This window comes from Camelus ferus, chromosome 1, assembly GCF_009834535.1.
Source record: "Camelus ferus isolate YT-003-E chromosome 1, BCGSAC_Cfer_1.0, whole genome shotgun sequence".
NCBI classification, from domain to species: Eukaryota; Metazoa; Chordata; class Mammalia; order Artiodactyla; family Camelidae; genus Camelus; species Camelus ferus.
In genome coordinates this window covers 96,230,685-96,249,180 of record NC_045696.1, presented here as the reverse complement: position 1 = coordinate 96,249,180, position 18,496 = coordinate 96,230,685, and the positions used below count along the sequence as shown (strand labels likewise).

The 18,496-nt window shown below is 39.9% G+C and overlaps 3 protein-coding genes across 5 annotated transcripts in view; 1 reads left to right on the top strand and 2 right to left on the bottom strand.

The window, feature by feature from the left end:
- The window catches only part of MED12L (mediator complex subunit 12L), a 292,633-nt gene that overhangs the window by 95,919 nt on the left and 178,218 nt on the right, over nt 1–18,496 (top strand). The gene's annotated exons all lie outside the window — the stretch shown is intronic.
- The window catches only part of GPR171 (G protein-coupled receptor 171), a 67,317-nt gene that overhangs the window by 8,374 nt on the left and 40,447 nt on the right, over nt 1–18,496 (bottom strand). For 2 of the 3 annotated variants that reach the window (XM_006189089.2, XM_032486337.1), the window contains exon 2: nt 15,271–15,381. The exons of the other annotated variant lie outside the window; for it this stretch is intronic. The gene's annotated coding sequence lies outside the window, so the exon portion shown is untranslated. The remainder of the gene's footprint in view (nt 1–15,270; nt 15,382–18,496) is intronic. 3 annotated transcript variants of the gene reach the window in all.
- Nucleotides 8,382–18,496, bottom strand: part of P2RY14 (purinergic receptor P2Y14) — a 50,003-nt gene continuing 39,888 nt past the window's right edge. Inside the window, 3 exon segments of the mRNA XM_032486357.1 lie at nt 8,382–10,222; nt 10,224–10,370; nt 10,372–10,593. Of these exon segments, the coding sequence (XP_032342248.1) occupies nt 9,551–10,222; nt 10,224–10,370; nt 10,372–10,572 (1,020 nt within the window). The 5' untranslated portion in view covers nt 10,573–10,593 and the 3' untranslated portion in view covers nt 8,382–9,550.

Sequence of the window (18,496 nt, the reverse complement as noted above, 5' to 3'; positions counted from 1 at the left end):
TTTAGAAAAATCTGGAAATAGAGGAAAATCACTGTGCAGAGAATTACTGTGAATGTTTTTGGTACATGAGTTTAAAAATTCTTCTATGAGTATATACACCCACTTAAAGTATTATTATGTTAAGGCATACTGTTTTATAGTTTGTATGTTTTATTCCAAAATATATTGGATCTGTTTTCTGTAAGTTATGAGAATAAACCTGGAATGTGCACTTGTCAATTTGGCCCCAGCAGCATAAAGAATTGAGACAGATATTTAGTAACTAATAGATTGTAGGTAAGGGGACCCTCCAGTGTACTTTTACATTGTTTGGGTAAATGTTCATTCTGTCTGGGGGAGTAACTGTTGACTGAGTGTCTGAGTGGAGCCTGGCCTGGTAAGGGTCTAACAAAAAGTCACTGTCTCTTGCACCCCACCAGTCAGCTGTGTTAGGTTATGTTTCTTGTATAAGGGTAGCTTTTATATAAGAGAAAATGAGCTCAGGTTCCAAGCATATTTTCCGGAGTTCTAAGTCCATTGGTCCAAAGTTGATTTGTAAGTGCAAAGTCATTGCCTGGTCAGTTAGGGTCTGGTTTTCTCTGTTGCTTCATTGGCCTGGTCAGTGCTTTGGTTTTATCTGTTTTTCTCCTAATAATTCTTAGTTATCCAGGTAGTAAAGAAAAAAGTCAGAAGAAACCTCTCCAGAACCTAAAATGCATCCCTTTTGGTATTTACTCTTCAAAAGGAAAATCTCTCAAAAGACTAAGTGAGAACTGTCAAGCTGGAGGGGATTTAGGGAGGGTCTAGGGAACTTTTGAAAACAACAGTGTAAGGACACTTAAAGATGATAGTAGCAGTTTGTTTCAGATACTCTGATGTTCTTCCAAATTATTATTATTTTGTAAAAGCATGATTTTTACATATATTCACTTATAAATTGGAGGAAAAAATCCAAATCTTTCTCAAGTTTCGTATTTGATTTTGGTTAAGAACCATTGTTAACTTCCATCAAAATAGTGTTTGGACATGCTCTGTCTCTTAAGATTTGTGTGCATGGTTATTGGATAGGACTCAGTGAAAAATACACTTCAGAAAAGACATGCTTACAGACAGGTAAGTGAGCATGCATGATCAGGTTTTATGTTCACTGAGGGATGGAGAGGGTGAGATAGGAATTTGGTGAGATGCAATTGGCTATCAACTGAGTGGTGACTGATTTTAACACGGGTATGAAGGAATACTGGAATAAAAGGGTTTTGGTAAGGTTTCTTTTACACACTTGATCTTAGCCAAAATGTCGAGAAGCAATGGTAAGGTTTCTTTTTTTTCTTTGTTTAGGTAAACATTTATATGTGTACTTCCTGTTCACTTGGGGATATGCAGAGAATTAAGAAATACCTTCAGCTTCTCTTAAAAATCTACTATAGCCACAGTTAAATTGCCAAATATAAGTCTAGTCCTCAGTGTCCTAGTTCCTTTTTTGGAATAGCAAGAAACCAGTCTTTTAAAAGTGAAACTGAACCATGTTCTTCCTTTTGAGAATGAGCTAGAGGCAACCTGGTGTTTTATGGAAGTTTATTATTCACAGCGGAAACATGCCTTTTTTTTGGACTGCTGCGTCTGGTTTTGTTTTTGTTTTTAACACGAGTTCCACTTGAATTTCCATAAGTCACTTCTTTCTGTTTCATTAAGGATAAGTGTTTTTCAGAGTACATTTTCTTAGTATTCTAGGAAATTGTGCATCATCACTAACCCAGTATTTCAAAAACCTCAGTCGGAAGAAGTGAGGGAAAGTTGTTTTCCCCCTTACTTTGGTCATGGCAATACTTTTTATTTAAGAAATGACATATTATTCACTTCAGTGGATATTTTAAATGTTTACACATTGAAACTAAATCGTCTCATGAACTGAGAAAGTCTTTTTATAGTCAATCCCTTATCCATACAAATCATGTTTTTTTTATTTAATTTTTTTCTGTGTTTCAATAAAACTTTATTCACAAAAAGCAGGCAATGGATGAACTTAGCCTACAGCCCGAATTCTTTCAGTTGCCAAACCAGTCAATTAATCTACAACAAAGGAGGCAAGAATACACAATGGAGAAAAGGCAGTCTCTTCAAGTGTGCTGGGAAAACTAGACAGCTACCCATAAAATAGAAGGATATTTTGCCATTTGTGGCCCGTTATTCACTTTTTTTGCCATTTCAAAAACCAGAATTTTATAACTGACATAAACATTTCCATTGCATCAAAAACAACAAAATACCTAGAAACAAACTTAGCCATGGAGGTTACCTATACTGTGAAAACTGTAAAACATTGATGAAGGAAATTGAAGATGATACAAAGTGGAAAGATACCTTGTGCTCTTGGATTGGAAGAATCAACATTATCCAAATGGCCACAAATCATGCTTTTGAGTTTATTGAACACAAATACCAAACAACAGTATTTCAGTAGAAATATCACTTTTAATGTGTAACAGTCTTAAAATTTGCTTTTAAAGCATAACATGGTAGCCCTCTGGAACTAATGGGGAGGGGGAAGAAGATGAGTGTTGGGGTAGGAAGCCACTGCCAAGCCAGAAATATGGGGCCGAGAACTTATTTTCTTAAAAGAATCCATGAGCTGGAGGAGCCTTGTCTCGTTACAGATGGTGAAACTAAGGCCTGGGGGAATTAAGGCCTCGCCCGAGCTGCACATTTAGACCCCAGTGTGCCAGCACTCAATTATGTTTCTTAAAATGAAAATGTTGGAGGGAAACTGGTTAGAAAGGAGGCCAGCAGGTCAGCCCAGGCTCTCCCCTTGCCCCCTGCAGCACACTGGTTTGCAAACAGTTTAGGGTCTGCAACTGTTTGAATTTGAATACCACCGTGACCACTGTTCTCATGGAGTTCGCAACTCGGGGTGCTCACAGTTTGCGTCCTGGTGTTTTTTATGATCTTTGGGCAGGGGCCGGGCTCTGGTTAATGAAGGCTGGTGAGCGGTGTTTCTCCAGCAGCTTGTGGGCTCCAAGTCAGCCTTCTCCCCGGAGCCGCTGTTTTAGGTTCGTGGTTTGAAAGTTTTTTAAGGCACGTAATCCCCTTTCCCACCTGGATTGGTCCAAAGACATTTTTTCCATCGGTAGCTTCAAATCTGAGAGTGACAGACATGATTAGACAGAGTTGTTTTAAAGTGAGGTGTAGATAGCTTCCCAGAGGTTGCTGTTTTCCCTTTTTAATGAAATAGTAGAATTTTGGAAATATTTTGAAGGCAGAGGTGTTTTGCACATTCTTGGAATGTGAAGTCGGTTGTAAGGGTGGCTGAGTCTATGCCCTGTCACTCCCCTGGCCAGTCCTTTTGGTTTTTTGCCTTTTTGTTGACTCTGCAGTGTTACCAGGTCAGCATACAGCCCATCTCACCTTTCAGCTGGGAGGTGTGACTGTGCTGTTTGATGCTTGCTTATAAAACAATAGCGGGGAAGTCTCTGAAAAAGAACTTTTAAAGGTTATCTTGTTTCTTCTTAGTCACTGAAGTTCATTTCCCCCCACCCCCCTTGAGTGGTTATGGTCTTTTCTTATGAAGTCTGAGTAACACGTTTTCAAAGCGCAGGACACATTTTATGAACTCTGTTGTTACCTTCCAGGAGAAGGCTTTTGCAGAGACTCTCCCTTGCCTTTGCTTGTGTTTTGGTCAAGTGGATAAGAAAATTCTAGCAACATATGTTTCTTGACTTTGTAGGCTGTGTTCCGGGCTCCCATCCTAGACGGCATTTTTGTTGCCGTTAGCAGGTTACAGCGTAGAAGGGGTGATAAGGAGAATGTAGGTGGGCCCTGGCCTGTCAGAGCCCTTGGGGGTCCAGGAAGTGCAGTCTTCTGACGGAGGTGGTGAGAGCTGCTTCTGAGAAGTGAGGGGAGTGGCGGTGCCCTTGGGGGAAGAGGCACGTGACTGGGCTGTGGGGAGGGTGTTTGGGGACTCCGTCAGTCTGGGTGCGTGGAGCGTGTGAGCAGGGCCTGTGTGAGGAAAGGCTGGGACCAGATCTCAGATCCATCTGGCCAGTCTTGGGTGCTTCAGTTAGAAGCAGTGGAGAGCTCAGGGAAGTTGTGCGAGGAGAGGCCCTGCCAGTTCCTCAGTACTGAGTGAGTCTGCAGGCGTCAGAGTGTGTTGGCTTGGGGGAGAAAGGGGAAGACAAGAAGCCAGTTAGGGGATGATCGTAATCATTTTAGGCGAGAGGCAGTAAGGATCTGAAATGGGCTGGGGGAAGAGAAGGGCGGTTGGGAACCGCGGCAGAGGTGAAATCTCTGTGCTGCAGTGTGGGGCTGGCCGGGGAGCAGACTGTGGTCTCATTCCTGGAAAGGGACCCTGCGGAAAGAATCTGGTTTGGCAGGAAGAGAGGCGAGTTTGGTGTTACTGGCTTCCTGTGCCTTTAGTGCTGCCTCGCTGTTTGATATAGGTTAGATTGCTTTTTATTTTGTCCCTTTCGTCTTGCTACCACAAAAGGAGAGCCGGCAGCTTCCTTTTACGAGTTGAAACTGACACTACGGGAAGGTGGCTGGCGAAATGGTACAAATCCGGCCCTGGTCACATCAGCTGAGGCCCCGCTGCATCAGCCCTTTGACTGAAGCCATGCCCACAGCTGTGGCCCTACAGGTCTGTCGGCCAGTACATCTCTTTTTATTGCATCAGCCCAATTTTAGTTTAGTTTTTTGGGGTTTTTTTGGTCACCTACAAATAAGAAAGTCTTGATCCATTGGCTTTGCCTAAAAGATTAATCTCTAGACTCTAAAAACATCCTTTAATGAAGCTTTGTTTCTGCTTGACGGTGTCAGTGAAGTATGTGCCATTAGTTTTCCATTCTGTCCTGAACCCTAGTGCTGCTACCTATGTATTCTGATGGTGGAGAGAAAGAGGGGGAAAAGACATTTTTATTAAAATAGAAAATATCTGTGACATCAAGAGATGCTATCATACAAGTAACAAACATAAGAGACCATCTGCCCAAAACGACACGGGATTTCCTTCTGGGTAAAGGGCGCCTTGAGGGTTTGTGTGTTTGGGGTGGGAGAGAACTGGTGCTGTGTGGTCTTTAACAGTAAAAGCTGCTTCTTCCTTTTGGTCACCTATACTCTAGAAGATTCCAGTGGCATGCGGATAACCACTTTGTGACAGGACATCCCCAAAAGAGCCGCGTTAACAAAGTGTCGTCTTCCTTTCCCACGCGCCAGTTTTCAGAATGCTTTAACCATTTCGTAGCAGGGCTTGTAAAAAAGTGATGAAGTGTTGTATTACTTTAGCTGTAGCAAGTATACATTACAAGCCTTATTTATAAACTAACTACAAAAGGGAAACAAATTATTCCATGAAACGATAGAAAAAAAATCGTACTTGTGATCTCAGAGAAGTTCTGGATTAATCCACTCTGCTGTTGATCTACTACTTTATTTTTTGTTGTAGCTCTGAACCTTAAAGTTCATTTTCAAAAACATTAAAAATTTTTCTTATATTCATTGCTCTTATTTACCCAACTTCTCACTATTTGAATAAACCCCTTATAATCTGGCTTCTAACTCTAATACCTTACTGAAATTCCTCTCACTGAAGTCTTAAATGATCTTCAGAAGTTAAATCCAAAGGTTTATTTGTTTGTAATCTTTTTTTTTTTTTTTGGCATGGCTCTCTTCAGTTTATTGCATGAAGGACTCACACTAGTCCAAGTTTAAAGCAGACCCCAAATGGTTACATTATGCAAACTGTGAGGTTTTACCTTGTAACAAAGGGCAGAAGGGAAATTCTACTCATTGCAAGGAAATCCTCACTTAAGCTTCAGTGAGCCAAAAGCGCTTAAAACCCAAGAACCTTCATCTGCTCATCCTATTTGTTTGTAACCTTGATCTGACTTTTTCTTTTTTTTTTTAATTGAAGTATGATTAACTTACAATATCATGTTAGTTTCATGTGTACAACATAGTGATTCAATATTTTTATACAAGATGATCACCATGATAAGTCTAGTTACTGTTGCCAAAGTTATTACAGTAGTATTGATTATACTCTATGCGCTGTATATTACATCTGTATGATTTGATTGGCTTTCTAACTGGAAGTTTGTACCTCTTAATCTCTCTCACCTATTTCACTGTCTCCACTGTCCTCTCCCCTCCCCCATCCTCCTGGCAACCACCAGTTTATTCTCTGTATCTGTGAGTAGGTTTCTGATTTGTTGTTTGTTTGTTTTTTAGATTTTACATAAAAGTGAAACTATACGGTATTTGTCTTTCTCTGACTTCACTTAGCATAATATTCTCTGAGTCCATCCACGTTGTTACAAATGACAAGATTTCATTCCTTTTCATGGCTGAGTAATATTCCATTGTGTATATACACATGTGTGTGTGTATCTTGCATATTCTTTATCCATTCATCTACTGATGGACACTCAGGTTGCTTCCATATCTTGGCTATTATAAATAATGCTGCAGTGAACATAGGGATGCATATATTTTTTGAATTAGTGATTTTGTTTTCTTTGGAAAAAATACCCAGAAGTAGAATTGCTGGATCATATGGTAGTTCTATTTTAATTTTTTGAGGATCCTCCATACTGTTTTCCATGGTGATTGTACCAATCTACATTCCCTCCAGCAGTGCATGAGGGTTCCCTTTTCTCCATCATCTTTAATACATGTTACTTCTTGTCTTTTTGATGACAGGTGTTCTGACAGGTGTGAAGTGGTATCTAAGTGTAGTTTTGACTTGCATTTTCCTGATAATTAGTGATTTGAACATCTTTTCTTGTGCCTGTTGGCTATCAGTATGTCTTTGGAAAAATGTCTATTCAGGTCTTCTGTCCATTTTTTTAATCAAGTCACATGGTTTTTTGATGTTGAGCTATGTGAGTTCATTGTATGTTTTGGATATTAACCCCTTATTAGATGTACTATTTGCGAATATCTTCTTCTATTCAGTAGGTGGCCTTTTTGCTTTGTTGATAGTTCCCTTTGCTGAATAAAAGTTTTTTAGTTTGAGGTAGTCCCACTTGTTTTTATTTTTGCTTTTGTTACCCTTCTCTGAGGATACATGTACAAAATTTATTGCTAAGACCAATGTCAAAGAGCATATGGCTTATGTTTTCTTCTAGGAGTTTTATGGTTTTTAGGTCTTACATTTAAGTCTTTAATCTATTTTGAGTTTATTTTTGTATATGGTATAAGAAAGTAGTCCAGTTTCTTTCATTTGCATATTGCTGTTCAGTTTTTATCAACAACATTTGTTGAAGAGGCTGTCTTTCCCCAATTGTATATTCTTGCCCCCTTTGTCATAGATTAATTGTTCATATAAGTATGGGTTTATCTCTGGACATCCATTCTGTTCCATTGGTGTATGTGTCTGTTGTTTTGCCAGTACCATCCTGTTTTGATTACTGTAACTTTGTAGTATAGTTTGAAATCAGGGCATGTGATACCTCCAGCTTTGTTCTTCTTTCTCAAGTTGTCTTGGCCTTTTGTGTTTCCTACAAATTTGAGAATTATTTGTTCTCATTCAGTGAAAAATACCATTGGTATTTTAGTAGGGATTGCATTGAGTCTGTAGATAGCATTGGGTAGTATGATCATTTTAACAATATTAAGTCTTCCAGTTTGTAAGTACCATATGTCTTCCATTTGTTGGTGACATCTTCAGTGTCTTACAGTTTTCTAAGTATGGATCTTTTACCTTAAAAGCTCTAATTTGCAGTAACTGTTACTTAACTCTTATTTCACAATATCCTTATTGTCATTGCATGTTTTTTTTCCTGAAAAATCTTGTCTTTCACATTTCTGATTGGCTTTGGCACAATGATTACACAATCATTACTTGGTGCTTCTCATCTTCTTTTATACTTTCTTTTTCTCCTGTGACCCGGCAGGGGGCATATAAAACAACAGTATTTGCTAATTTGTCCTGGCCAATAGAAACTGAATAAACACGGCTACTTTCTTTTGCAAATACATTTAGCCAAACAAGTGCTGTAGCAAGTTTAGTGTTGCTAGGCACGTCTATTGTGGGTTGGTGCTTTTGTCCTTTTTAGGAGAGGATATTTGATCCAGAGCTGGGAGCAGGGAGTTTTACTAGGGTGGAAGGTGGAGACAAAGTGTGGACACCTTCCCAGTTCTTCTTCAGTTTGAGATATGTTTTCTGAGTTTTGCCTAAAATCCGATGAGGTTCTAGAACATATGAAGTACTTATTTAAATACCACTGAAAAGTCAGCGGTAAATAGGATTTTAAAAATTCTCTGTAACTTCTTCCTGTGTGTTCCTCTGGTTCCTGTGTCTTCTGTTAATATGTACAACTGAGTGTATTAAAGAAATTATGCATGTCCTGACTATGAGGAAATCTGAGTGTTATTTGATATGTTGACTATTAAGAAAAAAATTGACATTATTTTAAAAATATGTTTTTTATTAGTATATATATATGTGATAAAGCTTGAAGTACATATGAACGTGACTTACAAAATTACTTTAGGAGACCATTTGAATGATGGGCTGAATGTCTTCTAGCCAGTTAATAGCAGAGAAAGAATTTAGTTTTGATGACTCACAAGCCAGCAACCATATTCCATATCTGCACACATAAAATTTTTTTGCTTTTCAGAAAATGTGATGTGTAAATTTTCATTTTATGTGTAATTTCTCACTCACTATTGTAAATGTTAGATTTTCTTTTTATTAAGTCCAGTTGCTTTCTAAAAAACTACTTTTCTCCACTCCTAGAGAGTAATAATGTATGTTGCCAGCCTGGGGTATTTGTGTGTGTCTTTTCTTAGTCAACCTGTATTTTTTGCACACCACTGAACAGGGCAGTTTGCTGGCAACCTGCGCCAATATCTAGAATCTCTCCATAGAGTTTGCTTAAACATATTCTAACACCAGAATCCCAGGCTTACTAAGTGGTTTAACTAAACTTCATATAAAACATATTTAAAATGTATCTTAACTCCAAAATGCTATCAGAGAAAAAATTTGTATTTTTTACCACAGTATACAGAATTTCTATCTACTTTCCTTTGAGATACTAGTGGGGGATTTCTTAAGTAATTTTTTGGGTGTCTACTTATCCTGCTTCTTCAAATCAGAGAAAACTTGACCTTTTTTTTTTTTTTTTTTTTTTTTTACTACAAGCAGGCCTCTAATCGTTTATCAAACTGTGCCTTCTTTTAAGGTGGTCTTTAATGACCCTGTTGAAAAAAGTTGCATACCTTGCTAACTTAATTCTTGTGTTTAGAGAAGGGAGATGCACCTGTGAATTGTCTTGATTGCTTCCTATTTTCTTTGCTATTTAAAGTTCTATATTAACTGACCAGATTATTGATTACAAATTTAAACCTTCTATTTTGATGGGATGAGACTGAATAACATATTATTTTTTCCTTGATGTTACCAAAAAAAAGCATGGAAACTTACATTTTAATTTTATTATTGTACTAAATTGGTTAGTAGTGCCTAGAGATGATACTTATTATCATGGATATGCTTCTTATCCACTTTTTAATTATGTAATAGAAGTTTACAATATGTATGCCCAGATTTTATTTGAAAAACCGTGGGATTTCACAAAGTGTCTGTGCTTTCTTGCGTTATATTTCCCCTTCTGGTTTTGGAAGTTTCTGAGTCATGCTGAACTTTTAATGGGATGTGTAATTTCTTACATAAGATTTCTCTAAATGGCTGGCATAGAAAGAAATAAATAATGGGGTCCAGGCATATGTTTGCAGCCGACAGTAGCAGGGAGAATTCTTTCACATAGAGCAGGATTTCTTTGGACTGGCAGCTAAAATGGGTTTCTGTCTGGCTCCGCGTGTAGGGGACTCTGGCAACATGGTAAGGGACAAAACAGACAAAAAATACGAGCATGATGCTGAATATATTGCGGCTGGATTTCTTCTTGACCGAGACAGAATTCTTTTTGGACTTAAGGTGGGACTTAAAGATTTTCCTCGTGATAGCAGTGTAGAAAATGATTAACGAAAGGAACACAATCCAGAAGATGCCTATAAAGATGTAGTTTGAGGCTTTGTGCCACTTGAGGCCCAGTTCGTTTTTAAGGTCCACACATTTTATCCGCGTGACCTCCTTGACGCTCTGGTTGGTCAGGATCATGTTGGGGACGGCAAGCAGGAGCGTGAGCACCCACACCAGCACCGACAGGAGTTTGCTGTTGTTCACCGACTGGATGAAGGACGTCAGGAGGGGCTTCACGATTTTATAATACCTGTCGAAAGCCGATGAGCCCAAAGAACATGATGCTGACGTACATGTTGATGTAGAAGAGCACGGCGGAAACCCTGCACACGAACACGTTCAGCTGCCAGGGGCCCAGGCCCGAGTCGCCCAGAATCTTGAAGGGGAACGTCAGGCTCATCAGAAAGTCAGGCCACGACGATGTTCTTGAGATAGACGATGAAACTTTTGGAGCTGGGCACGGAGAGGAACACCCACCCCGACACACCATTGAGCAGGACCCCGGCCACGAAGACCACGAAGTAGAGCCCGGGGATGATTTGCTGGGTTATGAGGGTGTTCTGGGGACAGGAGCCCTCTGAGGGCTGGCTGGTGGCGGTGGCATTCGTCATTGCAATGTTCAAAGGTGAGACCTGGAAGGTGAGGCAAGTAGGTGAGCAGGACACTCAGGGCCTTTGAGTCATTTGCCAGGGGATAGCAAAGGGCAGTAAATAGACCTGAGGCCACCAAGTTCTTGAAACTAAGTTCTTGCTGTATGTTTGCTAGGTACCCTACCCCATCCTCCCTCCCTCCCTCATCCCTTCTCCCTTTCCCTTCCTTTTGAAAAGGGAAGAATAGAGTTGACAGATGACAAGGAAGAAAAATTTGAGAAGCGGGACTGTCTGAGAACTGAGGTAATAATGGAGACCAGCATTTCCCTAAAATGATAAGGGTTCCTGTAAAACTCCAGAGTGCTTTACCAGCATACACGTCTGAATGAGACTGGTACTTTCAGTATAGGAATATGGGTGTCTTTCAAAACTGAGACATTCTGTGTTTTTTTTTTCCATTTAAAACCTGATTTGTATTATTTTGATAAATTAGGAAACAAACGCAAATGATGAAAGTACCTTAAGTATCCTGAGAAATGCTCCCCAGGGTGCATTCTAGATCTCCACTGCCCAGCGCGGCGGCCCCTAGCCATGAATGGCCAAAGAGCACCCGAGGCAGGGCCAGTCCAGACTGAGATGTGACGTAAAATGCACAGCTGAATTTCACAGACTTAGGGTGAAAAAAAGAATGTAAAATATCTCAATATTTTTAATATTGATTACATGTTGAAATAATATTTTAGGAATATTCCAGTAAATTATGTTTTTAATTTTAATTTCACTTAGTTTTGCATTTTTAAGAAGATGAGTACTAGAAAATTTAAAATTGCATAGGTGGCTTGCATCACACTTTTATTGGACAGTGCTGCCCTAGGTATTAATTACCCAGAACCTTCCTTCATCAGAGAATTCTGTATATTCTTTTCTCCTTTTTTTCTTTTTTTTTGGGGGGGGAGGCAGTAATTAGGGTTATTTATTTAATTTCAGAAGAGCTACTGGAGATGGAACCCAGGACCGTGTGTGTGCTAAGCATGCACTCTACCACTTGAGCTGTACCTTCCCCCTGTATGTTCTTCACTGATGTTGGACATAATGATTTAGGGCTCAAGGAAGATTAGAACTTTTCTGGAAGGTTATTTGATATATCCAAGAAAACATTTATTGCCCATCTTATATGTAATGTTAACAACCTGCTTAACCCTTCAGCGGTCCAGTCCTCATCCTCAGGATACAGTGCAACTCTTTAACCCTGAGCTACCAGACGTCCCTTCTTGGTCTGATCCCTACTGATTCCACCTCCAGCTATGAGTTCCCACTGGTCTGGACTCTTCTACCTCCTTGTAGGTTCCATGATTTCTCTCACCTTGAACCTTTGCACTGACTTTCTTCTGCTACCTTCTTGGCTGGCTAACTTCTCTTTATGCTTGAGGCCTCAGCTTGGATGCCTCTTTCTCTCAGAAACTTCACTCTTCCCATCCTTGCTTGGGGTGGATTGGGTGTGAGGTCCCTTATGTGTGTGCTCACAGTTCTGTGCTTCTTCCCGACCACAACACTCATCTCTCTGTTTTTTGATTCTTCTGCTACTGTAAGCTCCTTCAGAGGAGGGAGACCATGTCGTCGTCGTCGTCGTCATTATTATTATTATTATTATTATTATTAATTACCATTATATTCCTAGTATTATATTTAGGACATTAGATATTTAAAGTATTTGTGAAGTAAATAAATATGCAGCCTGAGAATACAGGACATGAATCCCTGCTCTTAAGAACTTTACATCTAGTCAAGGATCATGGAAAGGAAAGATTGTGGAGGACAGTGGGTTCCTCGAGGACAGAGAGTATATATCTTGTTCTTTGTATTTCTGGTGCCAAGTATATGGTGCTTTATATGCAGTCAGTGAAGGGCTCTGTCAGTGAAATTAAGGAAATGTGAGAAAGTAGAATTTGGAAATGTGGAATGTGAAATTTGGTCTCATTGCAAATTAAAAAAAAAATCATACACTCAAACTTTGTGTGCTACTTTTCACACAGTATCTTGCTTCTGTGTACTCTTCCTGCATGCATTTGGCAAAACTAGAACTATTTCTAGCTGCTCAATTTTGCCAGTCCTTGAACTTTTGGAAGGAAATCTTAGCCCCTGCACACTTGGCTCTGATCATAAAGGGTTTGTAGTTAGCTTGCTTCTTTGTAGGTCTTCTGTGGTCTGCTTTATATTTTCAATAATAAGTGAAGGGGTCACATTTTCTATTTTTAACTGTCCATGGTGGCAGAGAGGCTGTGTCTAGTAAACAATTGGTCTTGTCCCCTGATAGTAAGGTGCAGCTTAGTCTAAGAGCCCGTCTCCCAGAGCTTGAGAGAATGCTCCCAGGGGTCCCAGTGCTGGGGACTCAGCCCTTCAGTCAGTGTGGTGTGGTGCACGTGATACGTATTCAGTAATTGTTGGATTCACTGGAATTTAAAATATAAAATTGAAAAAAATATTGGATGTCAGTACATTTTAAATCAGAGAGAGATATTAGCTATATAATTACATAGTGAAATAATAATTTCTAGAAATGATTTGGTGAGTACCAAATTTCTCTCCTCATAGAAAAATTATAGAAGGCACCATCTAAGGGTGGGAGGGTATAGCTCGGTGGTAGAGCATGTGCTTAGCATGCACAAGGTCCTGGGTTCAATCCCCAGTACCTCCATTAAAAAAAAGCACAACAACTTATTAAAAAAAAAAAAAGACTATCTTCAGTAATAGTGAAGAATTTCCGGAAATGATTTAGTGAGAGCCATGATTTCTTTCCTTTCCTTCTAGAAATCTGTATAAAGACATTTTCTCAGAGTCTTGTGACTTAGGCCCTCTTGAACTGCAGTATTTCTGCATGTAGCCTGACACCATGGGTCCAGAACCACGTTCTCTGAGTCCTCAGAGTGTCAAGAATCTGAGCATACACGCCCTTGCGATGCACATCATGCCTCCTCCCTGCTCACTGTGAGGTTGGTGGAAGGGGCTGGCTGACCCAGGCAAACTTCTATCGCAGGAGCGACTTCTGAAGTGAACTGAATACTCAAGGTTTGCGTGGGTCTTTCTCGCCAAACATCTGCTTGCTGTTTTGGCCTGCTTTTAAACAATTGCAGATAAGGGTTTCCATTTTAGGATGGAAACATTTGAGACGCATTGGTTGGGGGAAGAAGCAGGGTACCACTGGTGCCTGTGCTGCTGTCTGGTTGGAACAGCGGAGGTGAATTAAAGGGACATTCTACATGAGTAACGAGCTGAAGGTAAATCCGAGACAATTTAGATGGTAATTTTCAAGCTCTCAAGTCTGTCTGTCCTTTAGCAGTGGTGTTGATGACGGGGCACTGCGTCCTCTGGGTACACAATTCACTGTACTTGGAGTCTCAGTGCAGCAGCCTTTTCTACAGTGATAGTTCTCGATGTGTGAAAAAGGAACTCTCGGAAGGCATCTCAGCAAGGGAGGCCAATTATATATTGAGACCAAAAGGCAGGAATGTGTGTTAGATGATAAATAGGACCAAATAACAGAGACCTGTATCGCTTTGACCTTGTAACATCTGCCCAGTTTCCTCTCCTTATCTTTAGTATAGAGGTGATTTAGTATCCTGATAAAGAGACCTACTGAAACTTCAAATCATTTCACAGATGGAGGAAATAGTCACATACTGATGCTGATTTTATACAATAACATAAAAATAAATAAGTACCAAATAAATCAGAAAGAATGTCTCGGTGTTGGCCAACAACCCTCTGTTCCCCTTCCCAGACTCTCAGCTGATTTACTGTTTCTAAGCAGTCTGTCCCACCCTGTTAAAGATGAGACAGACAAAGGGAGAAAAAAGAGGAAAGGCACCTCTAGATGATGCTCTACCGAAAAAGTGCACGCCAGTTTTTGGAAGTGTAGCCAGCTCTGCCCATGGAAGTTACCTGAGATTACCTCTGAATTTCTGTAGTGAAAGTGCTCATTATGTTAACCTTGAGGCTTCAGGGAACATAAGCAAAGCTCCCTAAATTCTTGAAACTACATTTAAGAAATGTGGCAAACTTTAAAAAAAAAAAAAAAAGGGGACACTTAACAGTATAAGGCTTTAGCTTCTCTTAGGTGAAAATCTCCCTTGTTCCACAAATCCAGGTAAAAGAGAATGAAACGACATGAAATGTTTTATTTAGTCCATATAAACTGTCACTTTGGATCTTTGGTCACATAATTAAAGAATAGGGTGGAATGGGATTTGTGAGACCAGAAGACTGCTGATGTGTAACAGGAACCTGTGAATTGCTCTCATTTTTTTTTTGCACACCTAGAATATGAATGGCCAGTTTTCACTGTAATCTAGATAGTGGGTGCTCTAGTCCCCAATGAAATGTTAGGTCTCAGGATGCTGATGCGTTAAGTGTCTTCAAGTTGTGGAGTATTACCTATCACCTCAGGGCTCTCTCTGGGTAGAATTTAGTTGATGCTGGACCGTGCAAGGCACTGCTCACTCCAGAAATACATTCATCTTAATAAGAACATGCTGTCTTCACTACTCATCTTCTGTATAATTACACATGGTGACCCACTTTTCTCTTATATGTGGACCACCTTCCACTCTTCTCATTGTGTGCTGGAATTCTACTTTCTCTGAAGAAGAGAAATTATTCCTTCATAACATTTTGATGACATTAACAAAGGTCTCGATAATACTAAAGGATTTTTTCAATTACCTTTTGAAAAGTTCTGTCTAATATGAGGTTTCCTTTCAGTGAAGTAATTTAGCCCAGGGAGTGCTTGTCATCTTGAAGTGGCCAAAGTGTTTCTTCACTAATGATCCTGTACTGTAGGAGAAGAATGGAGAATTAATTAGGCTAAACGAACGCCAGAATGTTTTTATTGGAGAAGAATGTATGGTAGCATGGTAGCAGTGTACTTACTTTTTAAACTCATCTTTTATAATTGTGAAATATTTCAACTTGTGCGTTTGTTACTTTGTTTTGGTTGTCACTGTTGATTATTGATTTGATGTAAACCCTTGTGGGAAACTTACAAACTCTTTATTTGAGAAGGTTGGGCATGAAGTGTTTTTAGTTATTTGTTTGTTTGTTTGTTTGTTTAATGGATTTGGACACTCAAATCAGTTCATTAAATTACTGAAGTTAACAATTGACCATTTTAGCCAGGAAATCATAGGCAGTTTTTTTGTGTGTTTTCTAATTTTTTTTTTTCAAACCTTCACACCATTGGCATTTTGGGTCAGATAATTATTTGTTGTGGATAACTGTCCTCTGCATTGTAGGATGTTTAGCCACATCCTTGGCTTCTAACTATTAGATGCCAATAGTATCATCTCCCCAGGTTATGACAGAAATGTCCCCTGGAAGGCCAAATTGCCCCTGGTTGATAACTGCTGATCTAACGACACTTAAGCTTGGACTTTGCAGAGAAAACACCTGAAAGCAGTATTGTCTGATAGGAAGAGGATGGGTTTGGCAGAATGGTGGTTGGATTTGGTTCTGCCTTGGTCTAGGTTGTCACCTTTCTGAATTCTTTAGGCCAGCCCTTTTTCAGACTTTAATGTGTATACACATTTCCTGGGGCTTTTGCTGAAATGAAGCCTCAGATTCCATAGGTCTGCAGTTGGGTGTAAATGGTGATGCTTCCAGCCCAGTGACTACTCTTTGACTAGCCAATTTTTTTTTTAGACCGTGTAAACAAGGGACATTTAATAAATATTTGGTGAGGAGGGTTAAAAAAAAAAAACTTCTCTTTGCTGTAGTTGGGACTTCAGGTAGGAGAAGTTACATTATAGGTAGCTGAAATCTAGACTCTTAAAGTTGATTCATTATCGATCTCATCATAATAATCTCATCCTTCTGGTCTGGAAATGTAAATAGATACTTTATGGAGAACAGTGATAAACAGCATCTTAGACTTACCCAGACTATTCCTGAAAGGTCATGAAACTCTCCTTAAAAACAAAGAGATTCAGTTCTCTGTGGTATAATAGTGTATGTGATTCAGGGCAGTACTGAGCACGACCTGGTCGGGCATGAGATAGTCTAACTTCAGGGTGGTGCTTACTCAGAGAGAGGGAAGAAGGAGTGAGGGATGGCGTGGGCTTGAGCTGTATTTGTGGTGTTTCGTCTCTTCAGTTCTGAAACGACTAGGCTTAAATATTACTGTCAATTAACACTGGGTGATTGGGTGCATCGGTATTACCAACATTAACTTCTGTATTTTGTGTACTTGAAATATTTCATAATTAGAAAAAATGTGTATGGAGAATGGATTGTTTTCAAATCTCTCTTTAATCAGTATTCACCTATGATGAGGGTTTTCCTTCCTGATCTTTGTTCTGTACTTACACACTGACAGTCGGATGTTTCCTCCTCTCTCTCTACATTCCAGACATGAACGGCTTTAATCCAGGATGCCCCAGATCTTTTCGTATGAGATAAATATTTGTTTTGTAGATGATGCTGCTGACAATAGCAAATAGTACAGATGTGTGTGGTCGTTGTGTACCTTTCCAAACTTACTAAAGCCATTTTCTTATTACTGCTTTCACCTTCCTTGCTGTAATGTGTGGCTTTTGTCTTCTCTTTTTGGTGCCAGCGTAGGGTATCCTAGATGGTTTCCAGAGCCGTCATAATAGGTTGAATAGAAAGGGGATTTATGTATGGGCTACTTACTTGTTCAGTCTTGCAGTCATAGTTTGTGGTATTTTATGTTATTAAATGCTTTATAACATTTTATATTTAAAAAATATTTTATAGTATTGAATAGTATTAATTCTAATACTCATTAGGCTCCTGGCCTTTCTTATTCCATGGTGGTTCAATATTTTAAAATTTCTTACATCCTGACTCTTGGTCCCGCCTCTCTTTCCCAACATTGTGACTCCTTAGGGCTGTGTAAGCAGTGTCCTTGCTTCTGGGTCATAGACCTGTTCAAGGGGAAGTCATAAGCATGCCAGTTGCTTTCATAGGTGCTACTGTTTTTCCTCTGTAACTGACCACCCTCGCCCCCTTGCTTCTCGGAAACCCGTTTTCTACTTGGCTGCCTCTCAGATTCTCATAGTGGCTATCTGACCCCTTCCCTGCTCTCCCCGCGGCCTCTGTCTGGCCAGTGCTCTCTCTAGGCTCAGCCAGCCAGAATCTTACTTTTTTTTTTCACCTGAAAGAATGAGCCCCACTTATCTTTTTCTTCATCACCCTGAACATTTAATGTTTGGCACTCACCACACTTCTCAAAGGCTGCCGGGGACCCTGTTTCTCAATTTGTTGCCCTTTCCTCAGTTGTTCTGTCTCCTGGCCTCCCTACAGTAGTGGTTGGTCTTGATTTCCCCTTGATGAACTCTTCTGTTCTTAAGGTACGTTGTAGCCTTTGCCTCTTGCGTATATCAGGTCTTCCTTTCTTTGCCAAGAACTTTTGTTAATTTGCTTGCTAAATCAATGCATCAGAGCATGTTTACCAGGCACTGCGGCGATACATCAGGCACAGGAAGACCCCAGGGTAGGGGAGACGGAGCAGAGTGGTACTTCAGGTGCAGTAGGGGGCTATTATTGAAGGAGGAGGAACAGAGCGAGTACCTTGCACCTCCCAGTGTCGGGAATGGTGATATCAAGGCAATCTTCTTGGGTCATGTGACGATGAAGGTTGACAAATGATTTGATTTAGCCAGTTAAAGCAGGGGAGGGAGGGAGTGTTGGACGGAGAGAGCTACTAGGCGCACATACCAAGACACGTGAGAGGCAGCACAGCAGGAGGGTTGCCCAAGCTCTTGAGAAACATGGTAGAGCCTTATCAGTGAGTTACTGTTACCATCATTTTGCAAATGAGGAAATGGATGCTTAAAATGGTCAAAATGGTTACTCATTAAAAGTGAATTAAGCAGCTAATAAGTGTCTAGACAGCATTCAAACTTAGGTCTGTTCAGCTCCAAGCCAGGTC